The sequence below is a fragment of the Xenia sp. Carnegie-2017 genome, unplaced genomic scaffold (genome assembly GCF_021976095.1).
Source record: "Xenia sp. Carnegie-2017 unplaced genomic scaffold, XeniaSp_v1 HiC_scaffold_21, whole genome shotgun sequence".
NCBI classification, from domain to species: domain Eukaryota; kingdom Metazoa; phylum Cnidaria; class Anthozoa; order Malacalcyonacea; family Xeniidae; genus Xenia; species Xenia sp. Carnegie-2017.
Genome location: NW_025813484.1, coordinates 8,676,417 through 8,694,187, shown reverse-complemented (window position 1 = coordinate 8,694,187; position 17,771 = coordinate 8,676,417). Strand labels below are relative to the sequence as shown.

At 34.7% G+C, this 17,771-nt stretch overlaps 3 protein-coding genes across 8 annotated transcripts; all 3 read right to left on the bottom strand.

The window, feature by feature from the left end:
* Window positions 1–8: 8 nt before the first annotated feature.
* LOC124443968 lies at window positions 9–6,024 on the bottom strand. 5 transcript variants are annotated; one of them, XM_046994521.1, is made up of 18 exons: window positions 5,890–6,024; window positions 5,707–5,805; window positions 5,182–5,404; window positions 4,979–5,078; window positions 4,445–4,565; window positions 4,329–4,375; window positions 4,163–4,249; window positions 3,204–3,257; window positions 2,970–3,070; window positions 2,789–2,855; window positions 2,567–2,658; window positions 2,433–2,490; window positions 2,114–2,290; window positions 1,939–2,024; window positions 1,620–1,689; window positions 1,484–1,553; window positions 717–773; window positions 9–386 (listed from the first exon to the last, which is right to left on the bottom strand). In XM_046994521.1, exons 3-18 carry the CDS (start codon window positions 5,390–5,392, stop codon window positions 252–254), a joined length of 1,533 nt encoding a protein of 510 aa, XP_046850477.1. In that variant the 5' UTR covers window positions 5,393–5,404; window positions 5,707–5,805; window positions 5,890–6,024; the 3' UTR covers window positions 9–251. The 5 variants fall into 5 exon arrangements, with proteins under 5 accessions (XP_046850477.1, XP_046850478.1, XP_046850479.1 ...); XM_046994522.1 differs by having other exon boundaries at window positions 5,182–5,395; window positions 5,890–6,010; XM_046994523.1 differs by lacking the exon at window positions 5,890–6,024 and having other exon boundaries at window positions 5,182–5,410; window positions 5,707–5,766.
* Window positions 5,944–12,827, bottom strand: LOC124443963 (kinesin-like protein KIF11-A). Its single transcript, XM_046994514.1, has 26 exons — window positions 12,634–12,827; window positions 12,249–12,479; window positions 12,089–12,164; window positions 11,956–12,021; window positions 11,754–11,873; window positions 11,557–11,681; window positions 11,027–11,184; window positions 10,873–10,951; window positions 10,688–10,784; window positions 10,515–10,610; window positions 10,348–10,436; window positions 9,928–10,245; window positions 9,518–9,794; window positions 9,382–9,444; window positions 8,752–8,880; window positions 8,559–8,657; window positions 8,257–8,325; window positions 8,105–8,182; window positions 7,694–7,755; window positions 7,529–7,628; window positions 7,351–7,434; window positions 7,184–7,279; window positions 6,889–7,111; window positions 6,677–6,813; window positions 6,418–6,585; window positions 5,944–6,354 (listed from the first exon to the last, which is right to left on the bottom strand). Exons 1-26 carry the CDS (start codon window positions 12,684–12,686, stop codon window positions 6,205–6,207), a joined length of 3,243 nt encoding a protein of 1,080 aa, XP_046850470.1. The 5' UTR covers window positions 12,687–12,827; the 3' UTR covers window positions 5,944–6,204.
* Window positions 12,828–15,114: 2,287 nt separating this feature from the next.
* On the bottom strand, window positions 15,115–17,770 carry LOC124443974 (pleckstrin homology domain-containing family A member 1-like). Of its 2 annotated transcripts, none has more exons than XM_046994535.1 (11): window positions 17,511–17,770; window positions 17,262–17,414; window positions 16,838–16,891; window positions 16,717–16,759; window positions 16,554–16,642; window positions 16,273–16,422; window positions 16,085–16,189; window positions 15,943–16,011; window positions 15,666–15,727; window positions 15,453–15,597; window positions 15,115–15,372 (listed from the first exon to the last, which is right to left on the bottom strand). In XM_046994535.1, the coding sequence occupies exons 2-11, from the start codon at window positions 17,400–17,402 to the stop codon at window positions 15,340–15,342; spliced, it is 891 nt and encodes a 296-aa protein (XP_046850491.1). In that variant the 5' UTR covers window positions 17,403–17,414; window positions 17,511–17,770; the 3' UTR covers window positions 15,115–15,339. The 2 variants fall into 2 exon arrangements, with proteins under 2 accessions (XP_046850491.1, XP_046850492.1); XM_046994536.1 differs by having other exon boundaries at window positions 17,262–17,405.
* Between the last annotated feature and the right edge of the window lies 1 nt (window position 17,771).

Sequence of the window (17,771 nt, the reverse complement as noted above, 5' to 3'; positions counted from 1 at the left end):
TAACGATGTTTTCATTCGACTGAATTTTATATTAAATAGTTGTAGAAATAATATTTATTACAAAGCTTAAAGGGAAAATTCTACTTGTCATTTATTTATGTGATTCCGTATTTTATGAAATGTTTTTAGTCCAAAACAAACATTCAAAGTTTGTGGACTCTTTCTCATTGTTTCTTGTAATACGAAAAACCGACTATATGGAAGTCAAGTTTTGTAAAATTTACACGTTACCCGTCAACGTTCTCATAAAATCATCTCGTTGCAAATGGCTTCGTCAAACATTGGCCAGTCTTCGGTAATGGATGCTCATAGTAGTATTTTACTAGATCTCGTAGCTCTTTAAAATGCTCATCATCGTGAAGAGATGGATCAAGGGTGTATTTATCCTAAGGTGGAAGAACAAGATTACGATCATAAGGAGATGGTGCGAAGCAGTGTCTTTTTATCTAGGCAAAATTTCATTTTAGACTTTGTATTCCATCAAGTAGGGCACACCTTACCTATTCTTCATGGAAAACTATATTTATCTGTAAGGATACCTATCTATCCATCTATATACCTGGTACACCTTACAATTCCATGGCTTATGACCGTTTTGTAATTTTCAAGCTTCAAAGCACAGAGATTGCAGAGCCGCTCTGCAATACCCACTGTTGAGTGTATCATAACTGCTGATTACGTCAAAAAATTTCATACTTAAACTGGTATGTAAATACCTGTCTCTTGAAAATGAGATAATGCTTTACACCGTTGGATAACCAAACCGATAAGGACTGAAAACAAGAAAAATTTAAAGTTTTGTTTTCAATTTCACATGTTTGTTGATATTTACCGTTCTGGGACCGGTTGCACGAAGCCTGGATAGCATAATCCATTGGATAGCAGAAATTTTCAAACTTGTAAAAAAATTATTTATATTTTTCTTACGACAAGAAATTTCGTAACCTTCGAAACAATATTTTAATCCATTAATTGCTCATTTGGAATCTTATATATTTTTTGTTTTTTAAAGGTTTTATAAAAGTTTAAAAAAAGGTGCTATCCAATGGATAACGCTATCCAGGCTTCGTGCAATCGGCCCCTGGTTTATGCAATTGTGAAGATGAATGTTGATGTTGACCGATGTTTTGACGTCCTCAGCGGCAGTTATCTTAACTGAGTCACAGTCGATATTTACTCGTCACGTGAGTATAAAGATGACTACAGCTAAGGATGTCGAAACATCAATCCACACAATCAATAATAGTTCTTCTTAGAACAACATTAACCTGCACGAACTACACAAAGAGGACTACAGCTAAGGATGTCGAAACATCAAACCACACTATCACTAACAGTTCTTCTTAGAACACCATTAACCTGGATAAGCAGCATCAACTAACATGTAACAATACTCCAAGATTCAAACCATTCACTTTTTACAAGTTTATCGATGAAGATGGTGCCATAATATTTAAACTTCGACATCATAAATCCATCTTACCATCTTTGTATCCGATGTTTGACTCGCATTAATTATATACTCCCCCAGCGTTCGACCAAGTTCCAGAAACCTAAACATGTCGCCAAGCAGGTCCAAATGTAAATGTGAAAATAATAAAATAAAGACTTTAACTTACACTTTGGCTTGATTTTTTAACATGTCGGGCTTGAAGCAATCAGCGGGCAAATAGTCAAATTGTTTCTTTTCTAAAGATGTTGTAATAAAATTACTTTGTATAGTACATATATACAACAAAAATAATAATGTAAAGATTTTTTTTATATAAGGCTCGCCATTTGTCGGATATGACTGACCAAGCGACATGAAAAAATCTTTTCAAAGCAACTTAGAGATTTAAAGTACTGAACTGAGCTACAAAAATTCATCAAAGCCAATCAACAGACGCTATCTTGAGAGAATGGAAGCTTACTGCGTTACACAAATGATTTGAATACCTTCGCTAGTTCGTGAATGCCTCGGTGGAGGTCTGGGAGAAGGTCTTGGTGGAGGAATGGGATGACTTTTGTCTTCTTTTGCCTGTCTGGTAAAACGGAAATGCTCTTCAATTTAACGAGAAAATGTTTTAAAACTTAAAAAATATATTTTTTGTGAATTTTACTCTTCTTTTACCTAATACCATCAAATTCATCGTTCCCAATGACTGCACAATAGGTGACAACAATGTCATCACTTGCACCATCTACTACATCATCCGTTGGAGGCGTCGGTATTGGTCGAGATTTCCCGGCGTGTATCGTAGCCGAGCTGTCATTGGCTTTATTTTCACGCAGAGGGAACGTAGGTAAACTGAAATTTTTTCCCAATAAATCATTGAGAGGTTGCCGACAGTGGTCAACAAAAATACCAAAGACAATCTGTCTCATTTTCAAATAATGAGAAAACAAATAGAACATCAAGTTTTGGGATGAAAAAAGCTCTAAACTATCACCTCTTATGTCGACCATGCGGATTCACATAATGCTGTTCTTCTTCTGAATCAGATCCATCTAAGGACACAACAAAACAGCTAATGAAAGCATTTGAACATAACTAGTACACACATAACTACCTCTTTTGACCAACCTGATTCAGAATCATAAAAATCCGGACGAGGAGGAAGTTTGGGACGGAGGGTGGGAGGTCTATCCTTATTATTTACCATTGGAGGGCCAAAACTGAATAAAATATGTGTCACAGCTTATCAACAATGTATCTCACATAGTTTGTAGTAAGCATTCTATTATTCTGACGTCACGTTAGACCTATATGACGTCATATTATATAATTATTTTAAATGTGACAAACCTTCGCTGCTGTCCATCTGTCTCATCATGACTGATCACTTGAGTATAGTTTTCCTCACCATCAGGTACTACAAGGTATAACATAGTACAATAAGGAATTTTTCCTATTGTGTACAAATGAAGAGTACAGCACAGCAGTAATGTTCAATAAGTACCACTTACTATCAATAAGTACCACTTACTAGTGTCATAAACCTGATCAACTTCATCACTGCCATTATTAGATGGTGAGGTTGGAAAATCAGTGGGAGGGTCTAACGGCTTTGGTGTCATCACTCCGATACTATAAACAACAAATAAAAGATTTAGTTCTTTTTTAAGACAAGTAAAAGCAGGTTTTTTTGTCTCACATTTGTACACAAACTTAATGTTTGCAGAAATCTCACACAGAAAATTTTTCTCTTTGCGACACTTACTTTTTTGGAAATGTTTTAGAAGAAGATGAATCTGGTTTACCAGCAATTTTTGATCTAAAAGAAGTTCAGCAGTGAAACAAATTGCTTCTCCAATTTACTGTTTGTACACACAAATTAATTAATAGAAAATGAATTTTAAAGTACACAAGATAAAAGAGTGCTCAACATCAATTTGAATACAGCACATGTCACAATTAATGGAGTTACTATAGTTTTATTGTTTTCATTCACCTGATGATTGTAATCCATGAAATACAGTGTAGTGAATAGTTTCATAAAACTATTTTCTTAGGTATATAAATGTATATTAATTTATATTAATTTATATATATTTTAGATTTCTTGCAGCAAATTGCAGTCATCAATGAGTGGCATAGCAAGCACAGAATAAGGAATCTACAGAAGGGTGACTTGCGTCAAAACCTTTGATGTTTTTGTTCTTGGCACCATTATTGTAGCTAGTTTATTAATGCTTTTTACTTGTTCTTAACCACAAAAATGATCTGAATTATTCCAGTAAGTTGATTAACAACTAAAATGACCCAAAGTAATTTCTTAAGACAAGATATTCTTTATTTACTCAGAAATGACATAATGTTATTTTAGAAGTTGGAAATGAGTGAAAAACCATAAACAACTAGTTGGATAATAGCAGACATGAGGGGGTCTTGCACAGTTGAGAAACCCTTCTATATAAGCATTATCCTGTTGTAGGCTTGTAGCCAAGCTGATAATTAGGGGGAAGGCAAATATTCATATATATGATTATCATGCGCATCATAATCCAGAAAAAAACAATTGATGTCAAAGGAAGTAATACTGCATAAATGCAAATAGGAAATTTTTGAAATTCATATTGGCATGTTATGAAACACCCAAATATGGAATCAAGCCTCAAGGCAATATCAAAAAATACAAAAGAGAGGCTATTGCCTTCAAACCAACTAATTTTTTCATACCTTCCTTTTACATTGGGCAGATCTTCTTGAACAGTTGGACAAGAAACTTTTCTTGAATCTCCAAGTGGATCAACATAATCATAATCACTAAAACACAATATCACAATTAATGAGATGGAAGAAATGTTTCGCCAACTCAGACATGGCAAGCCATATTTTGTCTTACCTTGGACAGTATCGATGAATATCTTGTTCAATGCTGGTTATCCAGCCCTGAAATTATCCAAATTTAAAATGTAAAAATTCAAAGTGATCAACAAGGAAGTAATGCTATTCATATACCATCATTTCTATCTTAGATGGTGATGAAACATAGTATGTTCGAAGCTCGCCATCATCGGGAACCATTTTGAAGACATATGGAAAACGATCTGCACCTTCTCGATCAGGAGCTTCAAGGCATCTAAATGTAATGGTGAAAAACTGTTAGGATTTTAGAGATAAAAGAACAGTTAACTTATGCTACGAAAATTTACAGGTAGCAACAGAATATAAAAATTTATTTTTTCGTTTGTTGACAAATAACATATAGAGTGTTTGCATGTGATGTCAAAACAGCCATGTTGGGGAGTTCATCAAAGTGCCAATTCTAAACTGTGCATGAAATTAACATAAATTCTTTTCACTATATGGGACAATTCATGGGATTTTCCCCCAACATGGCAGTTGTTGACACATTCCATAACTCTATGAAGTGAAATAAGAAATCAGACGAAATTAACCTTAAATAAATTCACTCCTAAGGTACCCAGTACATGTACATATAACTAATATTATATTGGATTTTAATCTCTGTTTATTAACTATAATACCAACCGATATCCATTTAGTGCAAATTTTCCTTTAGGTGTATGGGAATCAGTGTCTTTAAAGTAGTATATACAGCCATGATGCAGAACCATAAATCTACTCCTCCCTTCAAATGTAAATATGTTTGCATATTGATGTTACAATAAAGCGAAATTTATTTCCAACACAATGCAAAACATTAACCAAAAATACAAAAAAATACAACATACAAGTTCGTATTCCAAAGCCTTCTTTCCTCACCCAACCACTATGGCTCACTTCAAGACTTAGCAATTGTGCTGCACTGATAGATGGAAATGGCTCGGCCTTGCGCAAGTGAGGTGCGATTCTGTTAGGAAGGGTTACTGAAAATTTTTGGCAGCTTTCAAGTGTGTCATTTTCCTGATGTGTGGGGGGATCACTTGATGCTCTGGCCTTCATTATCTATCAAGACTATCACTACATGAATTGGTTATAAAATTCAATAATTACACTAATTATTAAACAGTAATAAAGAGTTCAGAAAATATTACCAGCAAATCATACTGAGTGCGACACCTCTATAACACCCAACCATAAATTAAGAAAATATATTTAACGCCTTAAAGGTACATTGTACTTAACGTAAACAATCGATACGTTTCTCAGACACGTTTTCAACGATTACATTACATAATTTAGTAGTCGAAGTGTAGCACAATAAGTCGTCAAATTACGCCCATTGATAGAGAACTTTTTTATGAACATTACTACACCTGAAAAAAAGTCAAGTTACAATGACACCAAATCCATGCCAAGGAAAGTAGAAATTTGACGACAGTGAGAAATTACAAACTTCCGTCAATTGTAAAGATCTAAAAATCCAAAACGAGTTCCAATGACTTTGAAATTAGATTTTTAATCAGCATTAACTCTGCCTTTACAAAGACCGACCTCACCTTCAACATAAAGTCTTTTCCTTTCTTTAAGAATACTTTACGTAAAACAAAGAATTTTTATAAAACGTTTCATACAAAAGTAAAATACATTTCGTACTTCGGGCGCAATTGTCAATAAGGCGACGTTTTAGTTACAACTTCCGCCTGGGTATAATTTAGTATAATAAATTCATTCTCAGAAAGGAAAGTAGACAGTGCCAGCGCAAGTTAGCACAAGCACGGACACAACAATATTTAAGGTGAATATTGCTCTAAGCATGCTTATCTACAAAACAAAACGTATGTATATTATCGATAATCAAACAAAGCGAAAATTCATTGAGATTTTGAAGAATTCTTGAGTCGTGTCATCTTGTTTCTTGTAACACCTTCCGAAGTGCTGTTATTCACTCCTGACAAAGACAAGCTGCGTTGATTTTTATTTCCGTCGTCAAATTTTTTACGCATCTTTCCTTCTTCAACATCCTAAACATGAAGAATATAATGTGAATGTTGCAGAAATTATGCAAATCATCTACAAATTGCCACCTGGGAAATGTTCTCCTTTTCTTCATAATCTACATCATCATCACATCGTTGGCTATGAATTTCTAAGTTCACAGCATTCTCAGTTGCACGTATGTCAACGTCACTACCCTCGTTGTCCATAAAAATGTCCTCCGCTTCAAAATCAATTCCTTCAGCAGTATCTTCCAACTTAAAAAAGGTCTTAATGTACTTGAATCGTTCGTTAAAATACCCAAACAAAACGTGAAAACAATTGACACAAAATACAAAACCAACACACCTTCCTTGCTCGCACGTTTAGCTGTGGTGTCGTAGGAACATCATAGTTTTCTTTAAACATCTGCCAAAGCGTCCTTCTATCTTCAGTACGAGGTAGATGTGTGGGATATTTGTACTGCTGTCTTATAGGTGTCATACCTGTTTTGATAATGTATGTTATCGAGTATGCACAAATAATGTAATCTTTAATAGTTAAAAAATTAAATGCATCACCTGTTGAAACATCCTCTACCAAATCAACGCTAATGAACGTGGACATTTTCTCATCAATATGATCTGTTTGTGCAGAATGTTTTGACTTGAGTGAATCCAATGACTCAACCAAGATGTGCGTCAACTCTTCACTCGTCTGTATCATGTTATCAAATTGCTGTTCGTCATACGTTATATTTTCTCCGAGCGTTGCATAATCAGACAGCGACGTTTTGGCGTATTCCTGCAGAACAATGATTTCAAAAAAGTTAAAATCAACGATGGCATCCATATCAACTTTGAATCAACCACTAACTTCAACTTGTTTTTGTTGAATGTTGAAATGGCGTGAACTGCATGCCATTCTGTCTGTCAATGATTCGTCTATGCATTTCTGCCAATCTTCTGCGATCTAAATTGTTCGACTAAAATTACTTTACTCAATCCATTTTCACTATCACTTTCCAGATTCTGTGTACTCACACAAACTCCGTTGTTTTTAACATATAAACCAGTTTTTTCAACGTGTTTATGTAATTCGGCACTTTCTTCTATATCTTGGAACACCTTAAATGCAAAAGTTAAAGATGAATTTTACGATGGAATAAGTAGAAATCAGAAATCGGGTATTTTTATCATGGACTAATGAATCAGTTATTACTTCGTGCAAGGTGTCGTCTATTTTCTTTTGTGTTGTATCGAAATGCGAAGATATGACTGAAGCAAACGCAGCATCTTGCTTCGGAAAATCAGTCAATGTCCTAGAAATACATTACGCAACATTATGTAAAGATATTGCAGCAGCTCAAACATGAAAATACACTACCTTTTACTTTCTTCTACGAAATTCACATTCGCCAATTGAAGTTGACAGTGTTCTTCCTCTTCCTTAAAAAATAAATAACGTTAGTGCTTATAAAGTAAATGGTTTGAACCCGGGAATATCGTTACATGTTTGTAAATGTAGATCGTCCAGGTTGGTATAGTCCTGAGAAGGACGGTTTTTGTTGTTGTTGACTGACGTTTCGACAACCTTAGCGGTAGTCATCTTCAGAGTCAAAAAAAAGTCAAAAAACAAAAAATCAAAAGTCAAAAACAGTTCTTCTCAGGACTATACCAACCTGGACGATCTACATTTACAAACATGTTAGTGCTTACATAAGTCCAATCTAATGTTAGGACGTCGGTTGTTTGCATAACCATAAGAGTGGTTAGTAAAATTAGACTGTTATCGAACCTGCGTCCACTTTGACTCCAAAAGTCCACTTTGCATATCTACCGTCGATGTTAACTGCTCGATCAACTTCCGCATATTCTATAATGTACATATCAAAGATTTCTTTTACAAATCTTTCAGAAAGAGCTTCACCTAAAGTGTGAAATACCTACCGAAGTACATTGAAGGATCTCATCCTTTTTTTTTCGATGAGTACAGGAAATCTCTTTAATCTGTTTGGCCTATACTCATGCAGAGCGCAATACAACATTTTAAGCTTTATACATGTATGCAAACATTTAAAAAAGCTGGGTTTTTTATTTCTTTATGTAAAATGTTGAGTTTCCTGATTTTTTTCGCAGTTTACTATCAGATCAAGCGAAGTGAAGACCATTTGATGACCAATCGGAAACGAATGAACAGCAGATACGCTTTATAAGAATATATAACGTAGCAAGCAACCATTTATCTCTACCTGTTCGTTCATAAATTTATCTAGTCTTCCTTGAATCATTTCAACTGCAATTCGCTTTTGTTCCAGATATTCCGAGACGAGTTCCTCACGTTTTGCACTCTATTATAAATAGATGTTTTTGTTCATATTTCAGTTCCTTCTCAGTGTTAAAAAATTAAAGACAATATTTTAAGATCGGATACGATGGTTGTACCTGTTCGGCCATGAATTTCTGAATGTCACTTAAATTGCTTTGTGTATCTTCAAATGAGCGTTTCACACAGTCAATAGCATCATTCCATTGATTAGAACACACAAGTTGTAACAACTCGATCACTTTGTCCTGAAAGTATGAAACAATACAAGCGCTCGTTTTCTTCAAATACAATTAAACTACATAATAGGGCATTGTCATCGTTTTCCAACTAAACAAAAGGTCTCCACCCCTTTCCTCATAATGCCATTCTCATAGCAGCTGGTTGGTCGATGTTTCAGACACCCGGCACTAGTTAAATATTGCACAAGAAGCAACATCAAGTTCCATAATTATTGTGTATTGTCATAAATATTCTTAAGATATGAAAAATCAAGATGAAGTATCAAAGTGAATGTCTTGAACCAGGGAGTATCGCTACATGCAGATTTAGAACAGCATTCACTTCGCTCTGAAGATGACTGAGAGTTGCTATTGATGTCAAAACCCCCCATACCAACAATCTTTCTCAGGACTTGCATTAACCTGGATAGTCAACATCCATAGACATGCAATATGCGTACAAAGCCTGTTTAACCTCTAAACTGACGTTCTCTTCTCTCAAATAGAACTACAATAATCTCCATTCACCTTCTTTGCAGTGACAGCTTCAGTAACCGCTTCTTTCCAGTCCTCTTCACTGCTCAAATGCCTCTACGCAAGAGATGAATAAGAAAATCACAAACTGTATGAAGGGTTACAAACTTGAATTTGCCAGTTTCAAAACCTTTTCCGTGTCAAGAATATCTAATACGAACTGCTGCCTTCGAGCAAACAGGTCGTCGACAAAATCCTTTTGTCGTGACAGTAATTTATTCTTCTCTGTCACTTGATTGCGAAGCCATGTCAGGCGCTCTTGAGTCCTCGACTTTTCTTCTTTGCAATAATCAAAAACTGTCTGTTGTAGATCATCGATGCATTTAGAGAACTGGCTGTGATAAGCTTTCTTGTGCTTTGAATTTGTTTTCTCCACATGAGTTTTCCTTTCCAATGTGTTATGTAATCTAAAAGCAAGTTATGAAAACATTTAATACTGCGAAAAACATGTGTACTTCGTGCGTACCAGCTTTTACATTGCTTCAACATGATTTTCAACTACATACGTACGTAGCTAAACATTGCGATAAATGTACGTACTTATGAATATCCCCAGAAATATTATTCACCATTTCGAGCAATTCTGAAGATCGGGCGAACAGACGTGCCTCGGTTTGATCATACTCCTTCAAGACGAAGTCGAGACCATCGCGATCTTCAATTGTCTTTTTCAGATTACATCGCGTTTGATGAAGCACTCCTCGCGTGTCTTGAAGTTCATTTTTTGTACCCGAAAGTTCTTCACTTGTATCGCGAAATAATTGGGAGACAGTCGCGAACTCAGATTCCAGATGTGAGAGTTTCTCGTGTGTGCTTCTCAACGACTCTTCGCGAGATTTCAACTTGCTTTGCATGTCACTATGTAAGAAATTGAAGATCGAAAGGTTTTCAGGACCCTACATTTTTTCATTTGTGATGTCCAGGAAATGCAAATTCATTTCTATGGTTTTTTTCACTTACTTATAATTTTCAATAGCGAGATAAATTCCGTTCTTCTCTCTGGCTGCTAGAAGATCTTTCTTAAGTTTGTCAATCTCTTCTGTGTATTCCTGCATAGATAAAATATAAGTAACTGCATCCAAATGTAAGAGTTGTTTTAGTCAAAATACAGAACTGAATAGTTTTACCTTGATTAGTGTTTTTTTGGTTAATTTCTGGTTAATTTCCGGTCGATTTAGAATGTTCTTTGCACGATGAGCATAATCCAAGGTACTAAGTGTTTCCTGAAAAAAAACATACAACAACAAAATGCATTCGAGAGACTTTGAATGCATACCATTGGAGATAAGAAAAAAATTACCTCAACGTTACAAGAAGCAGGTGAAATAGTAGCAATTATGGTTGTCTTTGTACGCCCCCCAAGTGAATCTTGCAGCAATCTTGTCAGTTTACTTTCCCTAGAGTGCCAAATACAGGAATTATCATCAATTAACCAAAGCAAGAACACAATTTAATTGACAATCTGAACACTTGACATCATAATACCTGTATGGAATATGAGGTGCCCTTTCAACTAAAGCTGTAATTACTCTTCCCAAAGTCAGTAAACTTTGATTGATAGTTCCTTGATGAATATATTAAGATCCATATCACTATAATAAGTTCTGAAATGAAGTAGAGTCAAGACATTTGGCAGTACCTGCTTCACGAAGCCGTTTGTCAACAGCACCTGATCGACCAACGTTTTCACTTCCAGCTAAATCAACCAAGTTCAATTTACCCGTCTTCAACATCTCTTCTCCTGAAACTGAACTCTCCTTAATGTGAACAGTTACCGAGAAGAGGGAATGAGATCGACTAGAACATGAATATATTTCAATTAATGTAAATCTTTTCATGTTAAGAGGATATAATTTATACCAAATTTGGTTATCTGATGCTATGCTATGCTTTTCTTGACAAAGCAAATAAAGTAAAAGGTTTGAACCCGGGAGTATCGTTACATGTTTGTAAATGTAGATCGTCCAGGTTGGTATAGTCCTGAGAAGGACTGTTTTTGTTGTTGTTGACTGACGTTTCGACAACCTTAGCGGTAGTCATCTTCAGAGTCAAGGATGACTACCATGTTTGTTATCTGGTTCTTACGTCACGTTCTTGACAAAGTCAGTAAAATTTTGCATAACCAATGTTTCAATCACATATTCAATTCATTAGTTATAATAAAAACACCTGGATTGTGCATTCATGAGGGTAGCAGCTGTTTGCCTTTTAGCTCTTCCTCGCTCAAGAATTTCATACACTTCATTTTTATCTCTTACAATTGTCTCTTCAATACCTTGAACAAAAACTGAACCCTAGTGGAAAATGATGAGAACAAATGTTTGTAAAATCAAAGTGTTGGTTGTACTTCTTCTCGACAGCTGTACCTTTTTTGCAGAATCTTCAAATATTCTCAGTTTCTGGCTGTCTAATGAAGATCCCAAAAGATCAAACAGATCCTCATTATATATTTCCATGAAAGAGACTCTTACAGAAAATTCACAGTCCTAAGAGAAAAGAGTAACTTGATGATGTACACAATGCAATTTATGTATATTGGTGTAAGTTGTATATCAGCATATTGCTTACTGGCATTGCCTCCAACTGCTCAAACAGCTGCTGCATTGCTCTGGGGACAATTCCTGCTTTTGGTTCCTAAAAACATAGTTAAATGTGAGAACGTATGTATTCTATATAGCTGCCATTTCTTAGTACTCCTTACCTTGTCCCATGAGCCACCATCCAAGCTTTTTTCACCTTCCATGGTAAAGGTCTTTCCTGTCCCAGTCTGACCATAGCTATAAATTAAATTTTGATCTTATCATGAGGAATCGAGATGACACCGTGTACATCATTGCACATTATTGCTGCAATTTACTCACGCAAAGACAGTGCAATTATATCCCAACAACACTTCTTCAAGTAATGGGCAGACAACATATCGATAGACTTCAAGCTGAGAAGAACTGGGATTGAAAACTCGATCAAAACCAAAGGTTTTAGTAACTGATGATTTGTCAGCAATATCATGTCTAACTGAAACTTCCTTCTTGTTTGGTAAACACTCTATGACTGAAGGCGAATAGTCCTTTATTTCTTGACTGCTTCTTGGTCTAAGATGTTAACGACACAACGTATGAATGTAGACATAATTGCAAAAGATAGTAGACTATTACAAAAAATATGGAACATAAAGGAAGCAAGCAAAAATAGGTACATCTATCAGATTCTATGTATTCCAACCATTTGTGCACTGTATTATCTTACCGACAACGAACAACGACTTGTATGTTCTTTTCCTGTGAATCTTTTTTACGCATTGTGAATCCCGTAATAATTAAACACTAAACTGAGGACAACAATAGTAGCAACAACTTTAAAATGCACAAATTTGTGTCGATATACTTCTAATATAATACAACAATTTTCAAAATTCCAAATCTCTAACGTCCCGTCAAAACACTTTTGGCGTTTGAACTTACGCGTTGCTAAATTTTAACCAATGATGTGTCAGCTTTTGGAGACCGTCCATGTGATTGGCTGTTGTTGAACAAATCGCGACTGTAGAAAGAATAGATAGGTAAAATATGCAAATATCATACGTCATTATCATACGAAGAGTATCATAGTTGATTATTATACAACTGTCAGTACTTCGTTACCATCGGTTACAACTGTTTATTTCTGTGGTGAATAATATTAAAGAAATTTAGTAATTGGACATTCTACCTCTGATTTATTACACTTACAACCATTGGTTGCAACGAATTTGAAAAATGATATTTCTCATATGATTCAGGATTTGATTTTTGGACATCAATGGCATGAAAAACCAGGAATAAAATAAGAACTGATAAAATCAATATGAAATTTTTCTGAATGATATTTTGATTCATAAATCACCTTAATTAACAGAAATCAAAATTCATTTTTCGACTTTAAACTAATTACAGTTTTTATCTGACAATGTCTATTGTTTTTTAGCAGAGCAAAGTTGACCATGAATTGGAATTTGATATTTGTCACATAATACTGAACAAAATCTATAAAAAAGAATGGAAATATTGAAAGCAAGGACATGTAAAGCTCTGAAGTTTGTTTCAACAAAACCACAAAACATGTTTTTTGGCAATTTCAAGCCTTGGCGTATGGAAAGTAAAGGGGGGTCATAAAGAATGAGAAGGGGAACAGTTGAATGACTGAATATTCTCCACCTAATTGTCAATTCTGAAGTCTGGAATCATTGAACGAAATGTATGTGAATTCTTATGTAATCACTATAAGATTTAAAATATACATAATATAAAGAGCATAACTGCTGAACTTTTTTTTGCAAAAAAAAAGACTGTTGTTGTTCACAAATCACAACACCGCTTGCTATTTATTAATCACAATGAATGTTCTGGAGAACCTCATTCAAATTAAATTGCCTCATGGGTACTAGCAATACCGCAACAACAAAAACAAATTTTCCTGCCCAAATGAGAATGAGTAGAGATTTTTTGAAATTTTCATAATCAGGAAGTCGGGGCAATGGTACAGACACAAAACCTGCCTTGGTGCTGACTACATTCACTCTGAATACTTATTCATGTACACATATTGAACCATGAAATCTATTTACATCATCACATGACTCATAGTACAAACGCAATCACATAATATACATACGTGCAGTTAATTAATATAAGTAAGCACTAACTACAGGAGCGAGTTCTTGCCTCTAAATTTATGTCTATCATATTAGGATGCACTTTTGTGTCTATTTTTTTGATAAAATGTTGTTCAATGTTAACACGGTGCTTTGTCATCTAGTAAACAATTGGATAATACGTGTATACAGATGGATTTCCTGCTCCAAATGGTTTGTTCTTTTGAGCGCCTTTGTCGTTATTCTTCGATATTTTCAATGTCGCAATTAAGCTTGCTACGGCAGCTCCGATTACTCCAACCGCTAAAACACAGCTCACAGCTACTACAGCGACTGCAACCATTTTAAACCTGCTTTCCTTGCTTGTAAATCACGTTTCCTCGACAAGTTTTTCTTGGTTTCAAGGCTTGTTGCATCGAATGACATCAATGATCAATGGCTTATAAAATATCACGCTCAATGGTCAACACGTCACTAGCATAAATTATGCAACTATATGTCAGATTTATGTTAAAATAATAAAGGCTTATTGTGACATTGAAATATAAAAATCAATCAACTTTTTTCGGTATTGCCGCAGTATTGCTTCTCAAATTAGTATACTGAGTATAACAGAGCATCGCATTGCATTCTTACTAAAAATAATATTCTTCGCAATGTTCAATGTCAAGCGACTGAAAGGCAGCACGTCACAGGCACGTCTTTGAAAACAAATTTTGGCAGTTATCAATAAAATTGTTAAGTGCCAAAATAAACTTTCATTAAAGCGAAGTACATTCTGAATAATTAATATCTGGAAGAGGGAAAATACGGGAAAACAGCAGATTAGTACTCGGCGTGAAAGAGAGTAACGATGTACATACATGATCCATATATATTAGAAACAGCAATAAGGCTGTTTACTGAAGATCCAACTAGCTTTTGAAAATTGTCTGGAATTTCAAATAAACGTTTAACAACACAGTGCCATAGCAATTCAACATATAATCAAAATTCGACAAAAGGGCCTTTAACCTTGCTTCTGATTGGTTGCATAATTAAAGTATTCGTAGAACAAAGAATCCGTAACATAGCAATTTAACAAACATAGACTCTCATCACTAAGATATAAATTTGTTTATCATACTGATGTTATTATGCACAATAACTCTTCATTAATAACCAAAATACTAGAAGAGCTGAAAATGTTAAAATGTTTACAAGAAAATACAAGAATTTAAAGATCTAAGTGTGTATATGCTTCAGTTAAAATATATCTTACAAGCAGGTTTATGTAAATTTGTTGCAACACATTCCATTGTCATAAAATAGCAGTCAGCTAGTCACAAACATCCCATTTTGAGAGAATTGCTTTCCTAGAAAATAACAATTATTATTGACTGAATTAGTACACTCACTTCAAAAGATTTCTTTGCAAAACCATAAATTGACTTACCACAGTTGACTTCCCTTTGATGGAACGTATCACTGTTTTAAAAGCTTTGATCCATTCTGACATTTCAACTTTAGACTCTGCCTGGATATAGTATGTTCTGTTAGGAGTAATCACGTCAAATACGTTTTCTTTATTGCTAAATACCCTGGAAAATAAAAAATAGAACATGAAAAAACATATACTGTGCCATGCATGAAGTATACATCTATGTACCCTTCATGTTCCTTAGCTGCTCTTAACTCGGTGGCTGACACATACCCTCGAGGTTCCTTATCCTGCAAATGATAATTTTTTGAATTAGGGAATTAATAATGTTTGATGACTGGTTCCTTGGTCTAAATACAATTTGAAACCAAATTAACATTTCACCTTATCACAAGGTGTTTCATTCAATGTACTTATAAGTATAACAAGAGTGTTATTTTTAATGCTTCATGGCTCATTTCCTAAATTGGAACCCAAAGAAGAAAACTAGACATTGATGACTCACTGTTTCTTTTTCATAATAACAAAATTTGCAACTGTCCAGTCTTAAGTATCTTCTTTTCCAACTTTTCACCTAAATGAAAGTATAACTTTGACTTTTTCAGTCCCATGGTTCTATCTGCTAAATTTCTTGAGTTTGAGCTCACCACGGCACCTTGCTTGACACAATACCCTTCTTTGATTGGCTTAAGTGCCACGTTGGATTCAAGACTATTCTGACCACTGGGTTGCAAGGATGTTTCACCAGCATTCTTCATTATAATATATGTAAAAATAGTATCAAAAAAGTTTGTTTTAAATGAACAAAATGATAAAATCCTGCATATCATTCAACCTTTTTAGTTTTAACTGCTAATCCACCAACAATATTTGTTTCATAGACAGTTGCACTTTGTGGATCATTGGGATCTATTGAGTCATTGCTGTCAGTTGAGCGGATGCTTGCACCCCTCAAGACGTCACTGTTGTTACCAGATGGATTCACCTGAAATACACAAAGGGAGCACATGGTTTTTTTAAGGTTTGATGAATTTCTAACAGCACTCATAGTAGTGTCTGTCTTATAGCTACAGATACATCACACATTTGTTAGTTCATAACATTATCGTAACTTACAACAGCCTTGTGTAGAGCTTTAAACCATTCTTCAATCTCTTGCTCTTCATCAGATCTTAAGTACCACTTTTGTGAAGCTTTATGAATTTCTGAAAAGTCAAATGTACATACTTGCAAATGATAACATAAAATCATGACACAAGCCAAGCACAACTACTCTTACCAAAGCAAAATTGAGCATTTGGTTTACTTGTCGTTATAGCAACCTAGACAAATTACAGACCATCAAACTTTTACCACTTTCTCAATAACTAGGCATTAGAAAAGTGAACATTCTTTTGTACCTTTGTAATATATGTCAAATTGATTGTTTCACAGGGAGCAGCTGTTTTCAAATCCTGTTGAATAATTGAAAAACCCATCAGAATCAGAAAGAATTAAAATATGTTCACTAAAATGTACAAAGCTTGATGACAGTCAAGATAATTCACATTAACTCGCAATAAAAGTGTTCTTTGAACGTTATCTACAGATTCATATATCATTTCCATTCTGTGGGTTCTAAAATGTTGTGAGAGTTGGTAAATTCATGGATCGATAAATGAAGTATCCCTTTTGTATTACAAAGATTAATATGCGTTTTTTCCTAGGAGTCGCAAGCAATATTGAGGAAAATGCAACGTCTGCATTCTAAAAGATTTGTTAGCAAGATTAATTGAACCTGGCTACATGTAGCAATGTTAAATTATACAATATTATATACAAAACCTGAAAACCTTTCGTATCGTAGTAAAATTTCAAAGAAGTTTCATCAAGAAGTACGTATCGTTTTCGCCAGGCATTTACGAACTCTTGATTTTCAACATCCAAATAGCCAACAAGTCGGCCATAACTATCTCTTTTTGGCATATTCTAGACAGGCTTTTATTTCATATAGAGAGAAATACGTACTGTTAAACGGTCATCGATTAAAGAAATCGAAAAGAAATTTAGCTTCATAAAAACACAGAGTATTACCAATTTGCCACCGCCACTAAGCTCAAATTACGCAAACAAGAATTTCTATAACATCACTCCTCTAAACAACACCTTCTGCTTGACTCGCTTCTTTTAGGATAATTTGAACATGTATTCAAAAAATATATATCAGCCCTTTGCAAAACTTCAACACCAACTGAGACGCCACCAAGACGATAAAACACTTGATAAAATGCAGGCTTATCATTAGACTGGAACGCTCCTCTCGAAACTTTACTTCCGCATTTCGTATTATCAATC

Coding starts and splice junctions, on each gene's coding strand:
- LOC124443968 (XM_046994521.1), bottom strand. CDS start 5,392: ATGAAGGCCAGAGCATCAAGTGATCCCCCCACACATCAGGAAAATGAC. Junction 5,079..5,181: donor AGGCTTTGGAATACGAACTT/GTATGTTGTATT, acceptor TTACATTTGAAG/GGAGGAGTAGATTTATGGTT. Junction 2,491..2,566: donor TTTTTATGATTCTGAATCAG/GTTGGTCAAAAG, acceptor TTGTGTCCTTAG/ATGGATCTGATTCAGAAGAA.
- LOC124443974 (XM_046994535.1), bottom strand. CDS start 17,402: ATGCCAAAAAGAGATAGTTATGGCCGACTTGTTGGCTATTTGGATGTT. Junction 16,423..16,553: donor AAGCTCTACACAAGGCTGTT/GTAAGTTACGAT, acceptor TGTGTATTTCAG/GTGAATCCATCTGGTAACAA. Junction 15,373..15,452: donor TCAAAGGGAAGTCAACTGTG/GTAAGTCAATTT, acceptor GTTATTTTCTAG/GAAAGCAATTCTCTCAAAAT.
- LOC124443963 (XM_046994514.1), bottom strand. CDS start 12,686: ATGCGTAAAAAAGATTCACAGGAAAAGAACATACAAGTCGTTGTTCGT. Junction 7,756..8,104: donor TGGAGTCAAAGTGGACGCAG/GTTCGATAACAG, acceptor TTATTTTTTAAG/GAAGAGGAAGAACACTGTCA. Junction 7,280..7,350: donor TTAAAAACAACGGAGTTTGT/GTGAGTACACAG, acceptor CGAACAATTTAG/ATCGCAGAAGATTGGCAGAA.